The following is a 10,391-nucleotide window of genomic DNA, read 5'->3' as shown; positions in this document are numbered from 1 at the left end:
AAACAATGACAGAAATGATCTGAGTCTCTGATGACCAGAGTGATGCACTGACATGATGCAAATTTGCCATCTAAGCCAGGTGAGTACAGGTTTCACACTACCCCTTCTTTTACTCCACCAAAGACATCTGAATAGATTCATCCATCAAACAAGAGCTTTTTTTTTTCCTTCTTTACTTTTTTTGAAACAGTCTTGCTCTGCAGCCCAGGCTGAAGTACAACGGCGCAATCTCAGCTCACTGCAAACTCCACCTCCAGGATTCAAGCTATTCAATTACCTCTCGAGTAGCTGAGATTACAGGTGTGGCAACACCTCACCCAGCTGATTTTTGTATTTTTAGTAGAGACATGATTCCACCATGTTAGCCAGGCTGGTCTTGAACACCTAACCTCAAGGTATCTGCCCATCTAGGCCTCCCAAAGTGCTGAGATTATAGGTGTGAGCCACCACGCCCTGCCACAAGAGGTTTTTCATTAGACTTAATGTATTCTGACCTTTGGGATGTACCTTAAAAAGCTCAACAAGTATTTAAAAGTTTTTAATATTATATGCCATCTTAATTTTAAATTTAATTTCATAAATGTAATTCTTCATTTTTCATGAGAGTAAAAGCACTAACTAGCTTGTTTTCCAGAACTATTTCTTATATCTTTAACAGCCTAACTCTGACAGGTACATCCTTTCTAATAAAGCCATAAAGATCAACTTTATTTCACTTTTTTTAAAAAGTGAAAATCAATTTATTCCACTCCAAACTTTACTTAGTATAACCCATATTGGAAAGGATTAGCATGTAAAAAATGCTACACATTCCCTTTCCAGTACAGATTTTATTAAAGTTTTTACTTTAAAACTATTTAGGTAATTTAAAATAAAACTACCGGAAATGTTAATGCATTTTCTTGCCACTTTTCTTTCATAAAAAACCCCAAACAGTTTAAACAACCCTATAACCAGCCAATAGCCTTTGTGAAATAAGTTGAACATTAAAGGGGAAACACTGAAGAAACAAATAAGTGAAACAGACAATGGCATGAAATTGTTACATTGGAATCTTTCAAAGATACAGGTATTGATCGACTTACGGCCTATGCAACTTACGACCATTCGACTTTACGACCACAATCGCTAGCCACGACTGCGTCTGGCAGCGCAAACATTGCCCAGCTGGGCGTATGACAGTGCGGACAAGCTTCCGGCAGCACTACCATCTCCGCATGCATATAGCCTACTCAACTTACGACCAAATCGTGTTACGACCGGTCTGTCGGAACCAATCGTGGTCATATGTCGAGCACTAGCTATACATAAAATAATACTGAACTATGTACTTACTGGACTTTCCTGGCAGAGACACCCTAGAAGTAGTGCTGTGTAGGAGGCCACGATGCAATCCTCCATGTGTTTGCCGGCATGCTGAAGGGCTGAGAGAGTTGAAGAATGGTAACAGATATTAATTAAGACAAATCTCACAAAACCAACCATTCTGTTAGTTATCTTTACTTCAAAATTGCTGCAAATCGACAAGTGATGCTATAACTGGATATCCAAAAATTAACAAAAATTAAATCAAAATGGAGTAGGCATCCAAAAGAAGAGCTGAAACCATAAAACTTTTAAATTTTTCTGTTGCAAAGGACACAATTAACAAAGTGAAAAGATAATCCACAGAATGAGAGAATATATTTGCACATCATGAACTTGATAAGGGTCAAGTATTCAAAACAAATAAAAAATTCTTGGCCAGGTACGGTGGCTCACACCTGTAATCTCAGCACTTTGGGAGGCCAAGATGGGCGGATCACGAGGTCAAAAGACCATTCTGGCCAACATGGTGAAACTCTGTCTTATAATAAAAAAGAAAAGAAAAGAAAATTCTTACAACTCAACAACGAAAACAATCCAATTAAAACTGGGGCAAAGGGCCAGGCGTGGTGGCTCACACCTATAATCCCAGCACTTTGGAAGGCTGAGATGGGAGGATCACTTGAGCTCAGGAGTTTGAGACCAGCCTAGGCAACACAGTGAGACCTTCTTTCCACTAAAATTCAAAAACCTTAAATGGGTGTGGTGGTACAGGCCTGTAGTCCCCAGCTACTTGCAAGGCTGAGGTGGGAGGACCACCTGAGCCTGGGAAGTCAAGGCTGCAGTGAGCCCTGATCGTGCCAATGCTCTACAGCCTGGGTGACGGAGCAAGACTCTGTCTCAAAAACAACAAAAACAAAAAACCTACAAAACTGGGCAGAGGACTTTATTTCTTCAAACAAGATACACAAATGGCCAATGAACACATAAAAAAATGGTCAACATCATTAATTACCAGGGAAATGCAAACCAAACCACCATGAGATAAATGCCCACTAGGATGACTAAAAATTTTCTTTTACAAGTAATTTGGAACCTTCATACATTGCTGATGGGAATGTAAAATACTGCAGCCACACTGGAAAACAATTGGGCATTTTCTTAGAATGTTAAACAGAGAGTTAACATACAACCCAACAATTCCAACTCCTAGGTATATATCCAAAAGAAATAAAAACATTATGTCTACAAAAAAACTGGCAGATAATTGTTCAAAAAGCTAAAAAGTAGAAACCACTCAAATGCCCATCAGCGAACAAATAGATAAACAAACTATGGTATAACAATATTACAGACTATTATTTGTCTAAGGAATATAGTATTAACACATACTATAACACGGACAAACTTTGAAAAATTCTTCTGGCTGAAAGAAGCCAGTCATAAAAGGCCACATATTGTATGACTCATTTTTTTTTTTTTTTTTTAAAAAGATGGGGTTTCACCATGATGGCCAGGCTGGTCTTGAACTTCTGACCAGAGGTGATCCACCCACCTTGGCCTCCCAAAGTGCTAGGATTACAGGCGTGAGCCACCGTGCCCGGCTGTATGACTCCTTTTAAAATGGAATGTCCAAAACAGGCAAATCCATAGAAACAGAAAGTAGATTAGTGGTTGCTAGTGGCCAGGGAGGAGGGGAAAATAGGGGTGATAGCTGCTAATGGGCACAGGGTTCCTTTAGTGGTGATAAAAATGGTATTTGGAATTAGTGGTAATGGCAGCACAACCTTGTGAATATACAAAAAACTACTGAATTACTCACTTTAAAAGGATAAATGGTATAGTATGTGAATTCTGTTTCAATAAAGCTGTAACTTTTAAAGAGACTGCTAAAAAAACAAAAATGTTATTATGCCAAAAAAAGAACAGCATCAAAACCTAGTAACTGAGAAAAAGGAAAAGAAATTTATTACACTATCAGAACTAATGGCATCAGATTTGGGGAGGAACGGGAGTAACATAAGAGGCTCAGAATGAGACATTGCTGCGGCTTGCTTTCTAGTGATGTGAAGCTGAACATACTACAATCATCCTTCTGCATCCGAGGGGGGATTGGTTCTAGGATGCCAGCACCCTCCAATACCAAAACTGGAGGATGCTCCAATCTCTGATAGGAAAGAGTGCAGTATTTGCATATAACTTACACACATCCTCTGGCATACTTTTAAATCATTTTTAGATTACTTATAATACCTAATACAATACAAATGTTATGTAAATAGCTGTTATACTACATTATTTATTAACCTATATTATTTTTTCTTCCTGAAATATTTTTGATTTGTGGTTGGCTGACTCCATGGATGTGGAACCCACATGTATGGAGGGCTGACTGAACTTAAATTTATAACCTTAGTGATAACGAAGTTACAAATGGCTATTTTGCAGAAACTTGTATAAATGGCAAAAGTTGTATCACAAATTCTGACAATAGTAGATACTCAATAATGTGTAACTGGTGAAGATATTACCTCCAGTATCTTTTTTTTTTTTTAAATGAGAAAGAGTCTCACTCTGTCACCTAGGGTGGAGTGCAATGGTGCAATCATAGCTCACTGTAATTTCAAATTCCTCAGTTCCAGTGATCCTCCCCCACCTCAGCCTCCCAAGTACCTAGGTCTACAGGCTTATGCCACCATGCCAAGCTAATTTTTAAAATTTTTCGTAGGGATGGGGTCTTGCTACCCTGTTTCAAACTCTTAGCCTCAGGCAATCCTCCTGTTTCAGCCTCCCAAAGTGCTGGCCTCGCAGGTGTGAGCCACCAGCCTGCAGTATATTTCTTACTGTGTTTACCATCTAGTACTTACCCTTTGAGAACCATTACTGTAATTTATAACAATAGATCTTCAAGTTTAAAGTGAAGCTAAAAAAAGGCAATCTCAAAAACTGGAAAAATCCTATTATGTCTCCTATGTGTCTGTTTATAGATGAGTAAAGGAAAGGAGGCTCCAGGAAGAACAGTGACTTGACTAACTGGATCTTTGCCATCATTAGCATACCTGCCACTGGCATGCACCTTCCTCACTGTAGGAGAACTACCATAAGCACTCGTTATCAAAGCTTGTGTGGCTTGAACTAGGGAAGTCCTCAAGTAATAGCCAGATTAAGACAATCTGTGAATTAAAATGGTTTGAAGAAAAAAACAAAATCAAACCACTATCTTCCATTTAAACACACCATTCAAAGTAAAAATACCTTTATTGAGGTCAAGTTCTTCATCATCCTCCTCCTTCTTATGTTTCTCTTCTGTACCATCAGTCTTTTCAGTTGACACCCACTGTATTTCTCCACTTGTTTCTTGCCACTCTCCACTCTTATCATGCTGAGTGGTGGGAGCATCTTTGATCAACTCATCTGTTTTACTTTCTGCTAGCTGGGCTGCTCGCTCTCGCTCAAGGAATAGCTGATAAAAATTATTTTTGAAGATCATTAAAAAGAGATCGCCAATCAATATGTATATGTGCAAATAAAAAGTTCTGGTTGCTTTTAATCTATCACTAACTCTAAGATGGTTACATGGTAAAAAGAGGTGAGTATTAAGTAAAAGCTTTATTCTGCAGCCTACAGAAAGCCAAAACAAAAGTATAAATGCTGCTGGGATTCAATGAAGTCATCTACTAATGATGCAGGTTGCTTGCAAAATGAATCTCAATAATTTCCCTTAATTTGCATACGACAAGAAATTCAAACAAAAAATACAAAATTAGAAAACGCTTAAGTCAAAAGAGTTGATTGGAATATGCCAAATTCCATGCCTTCACTTATTTTCCCTATGCTGGTACAGTACTTACACGGAAAACACTGAATATACTCATTGACATGATTTGGGAAATGCTCCAATTACTAGAAAGGACTGCCTGAAAATCAAATGCTAAGTAGACCCCAAAGATTTGTTGAGTATACAGAGAGTGGTATATAAACTTCAAAGAGATTATATAAGAAAATATATTTTAGAAAATAAAAGGTAACCTTCACAGAGAACAGCAATTCTCAAAAGTGGGTTTAAGAATCCCTGTGGATTCCTAAGACCCTATCAGGGAGCACGGGAGGTCAAAATTACACTCATATTACTAAGAGGTCTGTTGACTTCTTTTTTCTTTCATTAAGTTACAGTGAAGTTTTGGAGTCTACATGCTATGTGATTATGTCACTGCTCTAACAGTTAATGTAATGTTTCCCAGTTTTAATTTCTAATTCAGTAAATACAGATAAATAAAGCACATATTAATAACAAAAGCTCCTTGGGTTTCCCAGTAATTTACAAGCCCTGAGATCAAAATGTATGAGAACAGAATCACAGACTCCTACTTATGACTCCAGAAAGAACTGAGTTGTTGTGGGTTACTTTGAAGACACAACTTCAAGGATTACTGCCATTGAAAAGACCAAAAAAGGAAGTTAAACAGTTAGCAACGGCTTTGGAAAAATAAAAAGAACGAACCATTACTGTTTCTGGACATGTACAAAGTACCATTTAAGGAAATACCAAAAATATCTAGGAACCTGTTAGACTGGCAAAAATCTTGGCTTAAGAGTATGAAGGAATGGGGACTCATAAATAGTTTTAGGGGGATGTACAAATTGAGGGCACAGGAAATATGTGTTTGGTGATGCGGGTGGGAGGAGTTAGGCATATTAATTTTAAATACAGTACAATATATTCTAACACAACAATTCCTAAACCAGGAAATTACGCCCACAGACATACTTTGAAAAGAATGGCCTGGCCAGGAGGGGTGACTCACGCCTGTAAATCCCAGCACCTTGGGAGGTCAAGGCAGGCAGATCACTTGAAGTCAAGAGTTCACAACAGCCTGACCAACATGATGAAACCATCTCTACTAAAAATACAAAAATTAGCCGGGCGTCCTGGCGCATGCTTGTAATCCTAGGTACTTGGGAGACTGAGGCGGGAGGATTACTTGAACCTGGGAGTCAGCAGTTGCAGTGAGCAGAGACGGTGCACTCTAGCCTGAGTGACAGAGTGAGACTTTGTCCCCAAAAAAATTTTTTTAAAAAGAGAAAAATACAGCCTAAGATTTAGATTATTAGGATATTTATTTCTTAATTTTTGTTGACAAAATAAAACTAAAAAAACAAAACAAAACAAAACAAAACAAAACAAAACCAAAAACACAAAACAGACTGGGCACTGTAGCTCATGCCTGTAATCCCAGCACTTTGGGAGGCCAAGGCAGGCAGATCACCTAGGTCAGAAGTTCGAGACCAGCCTGACGAACATGGAGAAACCCTGTCTCTACCAAAAATACAAAATTAGCCAGGCATGGTGGTACATGCTTGTAATCCCAGCTACGTAGGAGGCGGAGGCAGGAGAATTGCTTGAATCCAGGAGGCAGGGGCTACAGTGAGCCGAGGTCAGGCCATTGTACTCCTGAGCAACAATAGCGAAACTCCATCTCAAAAAAAAAAGGCCAGGTGGGTGGCTCACACCTGTAATCCCAGCACTTTGGGAGGCTGATGCAGGTGGATCACGAGGTCAGGAGTTCGAGACCAGCCGGACCAGCATGGCGAAATCCCATCTCTACTAAAAACTAGCCAGGTGTGGTGGCACGCGCCTGTAATCACACCTCACACCTGTAATCCCAGCACTTGGGAGGCTGAGGCAGGAGAATCACGTGAACCTGGGGGAGGCGGGGGTTGCAGTGAGCCGAGATCGCGCCACCGCACTCCAGCCTGGGCAACAGAGAGAGACTCTGTCTCAAAAAAAAAAAGTGTATATTAGTAGAGGTTTGATCAAAAACTACCAGGGCAGGGATGGTAGCTCATGCCTGTGATCCTGGCACTTTAGGAGGCAAGGCAGGGGGATCACATGAGCACATGAGTTTGAGACCAACCTGGGCAACACCATGAAACCTCAGCTCTACAAACACAAAACTTAGCCGAACATGGTGGCACGTGCCTGTGGTCCTAGCTACTTGGGAGGCTGAGGTGGGAGGATGACCTGTGCCTGGGAGGTAAAAGCTGCAGTGAGCTATGACTGCACCATTGCACTTTAGCCTGGAAGAAAGAGCGAGACCGTGTGTGTGTGTGTGTGTGTGTGCACATATATATATGTATGAATGACTCAAAAAGCTACTGAATGGTTTGCAGTCATTACAAAGAATGTGATAAACCTATGTGTTGACATAAAAAGCTCAGGAAGACACAGTAAGCAAAAAGCAGTATACACTAATCACTATGTACAGTAAGAGTCCAATTATACAAAACACATTGCACATTTATTTTTTATTTACTTTTCGGACAGAATCCCACTCCCATTGCCCAGGCTGGAGTGCAGTGGCAGGATCATGGCTCACTGCAGCCTTGATTTCCTGGGCTCAACTGATTCTCCCACCTCAGCCTCCCAAGCAGCTGGCACTACAGGCACATGCTACCACACTTGGCTAATTTTTTATATTTTTAGTAGAGATAATTTTGTCATGTTGACCAGGCTGGGCTTGAACTCCTGGGTTCAAGCAATCTGCCTGCCTTGGCCTCCCAAAGTGTTGGGATTACAGATTACAGGCATGAGCCACCATGTCTGGCCTGCACATTTATTTTGATATATGCATAAACACTAATTTCTCAGGACAGACACAAAACTATTACAAATGGTAACATTTTAGGAAATACATTTGTGGAGTTTAAACCTTTCTGGATCTGACTTCCCCCCCGCCCCCCACTATGTAAGTGAATTGTTTGGTTTGTAAAAAAATGAGCAGATCCATAAATAGGTAAGAAAAGAACAGCTAGAAAGAGGAAAGTTCATGTCAGTAATCAAAACTACCTGTAGGATTCCATTTATACATTATTAAAAAGATACGAATTTGAAAATTACTGAATTCAGACTGGTGTTATCCGTAGCATAACGGATATACACCTGAACATGGATTTTTCCACAGTATCTTTGAATATCGAAATTAAGAGCCATTTCTTAATACTTAAGATAGATGATGTGAGTACAAGGCAGCATGATTTTCTGTAATGAGTAACAGAACCCATCACCCAAAAGGTATTAAAATTGAAAAACAAAAACTTCAGACTGATTTTAAAATGACAAACCAAAAAAAAAATAAATAAATAAAAAAAACCATAAACCACAGCAGATAAAGATATAAGATGATGCCCTGAAGGACAAGAAACTTCTGCAACACTAAGCGCAAAAGAGAAATACTGGAAGTGATATTCCCAGGTCAGTCAGACATAGTAGGAAAATTTGAGACGATCCCTACAACAACTCACAAACAAGGGTCTCCTAGGGTGTGGGGATGGCTTCTGCAAATTAACCCCTATTATGTGAATAATGCATATCTACCACCTGTACCTTCAAACACAACTCCTGAGGCCACCAACTAAGTTTTTATTCATTTCTAGGTTCCATTTGAAGAAAAGTCAATTTTTAAAAGACAGGGACTAGAATAATAGAAAAAAAAAAAACGAGATGGAAAAAGATGGAAAACAGGTTAGTGGTAGCTAGGAGACAGGGAGGGCAGGCAGGCTGTGTGGTGAGCAGCACAAGGGAATTAATTCTTTTGTGGTGATAGTTTTATACCTCAATGTAGTGGTGAGTACATGAATCTATGCAATAAAATTTAACAAAATTACATACATTACACACAAACATAAATGAATGCAGATGAAAATGGTGAAAGTGAATAATGTATACAGTGCAGTTAACAGTAATGTACCATGCTGACTGCTCAGTTTTGCTATGGTACTACAGTTATATAAGATGTCACCATTTGAGAAGTTAGGTAAAGGGTAAATGGGATTCTTTGCACTATTTTTGTAACTTACTGTGAGTCTCTATTCTTAAATAAAAGTTTGAAAACAAATCAACTGTACAGAAAAAAATACTTTTTTTTAAACATTTTTGAGATAGGGTCTCACTCTGTTGCTCACGCAGGAGCACAGTGGCGTAATCACGGCTCACTGCAACTTCAAACTCCTGGGCCCAAGTAATCCTCTCACTTCAGCCTCCCAAGTAGCTGGTACTATGGGCATGTACCACCACACTTGACCCATTTTTTTACTTTTTGTACACAGGATCTCACTATGTTGCCCATGCTGGTCTCAAACTCCTGAGCTCAAATAAACCACAAACCTTGGCCTCCCAAAGTGCTGGGATTATAGGTGTGAGCTACTTTGCCTGGCCAAAAAATACTTCATTTAGCAGAAAAATAAGTATGTCAATGGGATCATGGCAGGAGGTACCAAATGTTTTTAGTATTAAATAAAATCTCTAAATGATATCTGGAGACTAAAAATAGTCAATTACCAATTATTGTTAGTAAATTACTACTACCATTTACTATTACTGTTACTGATAAGTTATGACAATTTATCACTAGCTTCACATTTAATTTTGTATTTTAAATAACTAAAATTTCAAGGCTATTGAAGGCTGAATATTATGAATCTAAGAAGAAAAGCTTAGTGATTAACTACTACTTATCTATGGTCAACATTCAATCACACATAATAGATTAGAACAAAAGAGGATAATGAAAAATATTACTTTAAATGGCTCAAAGAAACATTCTTATTCAGGATTTCCCAGACTTGGCTACTCTGCCACTTTCCAGAGTGGGTAAGGTAATAGGTGACAAAGGAGTTCCGGTTTTCTGTGGTCCATAAGGTTAAACAAAGTTCTGGACACAATCAGACCAGTAAATAAACACTAGAGGATGTGAAGTGAATGAGATGGGCCTGGATTCTTGATTTCACTTTAAAAAAAAAAAACAGATGGGAGCTCACTATGTTGCCCAGGCTGGTCTTGAACTCCTGGATTCAAGTGATCCTCCCCACCTCGGTCTCCCAAAGTGCTGGGATTACAGGAGTGAGGCCCTTTACCTAATGTGATTAATAAAACAGATGTGCTTTTGTCTCTGCTTTTTGGTAACAATGTGTAGAGAGTGATAAAAGTTAAGAAAAAAACAGCAAAATAAAGTAAGAGTACATTTTAAGCAGTGTACCTCTTACTGATTTACAAAGAAATTATACCACCTTTTTTTTTTTTTTTTTTT

At 39.0% G+C, this 10,391-nt stretch overlaps 1 protein-coding gene across 6 annotated transcripts in view; it reads right to left on the bottom strand.

Moving 5' to 3' along the window:
* WAPL (WAPL cohesin release factor) overlaps positions 1 to 10,391 on the bottom strand; it is a 99,960-nt gene that overhangs the window by 6,745 nt on the left and 82,824 nt on the right. For all 6 annotated transcript variants that reach the window (XM_017508520.2, XM_017508521.2, XM_017508518.2 and 3 more), the window contains 2 exons: positions 4,561 to 4,768; positions 1,336 to 1,424 (listed from right to left, as the gene is read on the bottom strand). In XM_017508520.2, the coding sequence (XP_017364009.1) occupies positions 1,336 to 1,424; positions 4,561 to 4,768 (297 nt within the window). The remainder of the gene's footprint in view (positions 1 to 1,335; positions 1,425 to 4,560; positions 4,769 to 10,391) is intronic.

The sequence above is a fragment of the Cebus imitator genome, unplaced genomic scaffold (assembly GCF_001604975.1).
Source record: "Cebus imitator isolate Cc_AM_T3 unplaced genomic scaffold, Cebus_imitator-1.0 Scaffold393, whole genome shotgun sequence".
NCBI lineage: Eukaryota > Metazoa > Chordata > Mammalia > Primates > Cebidae > Cebus > Cebus imitator.
This window is presented reverse-complemented; position numbering and strand designations above follow the sequence as displayed.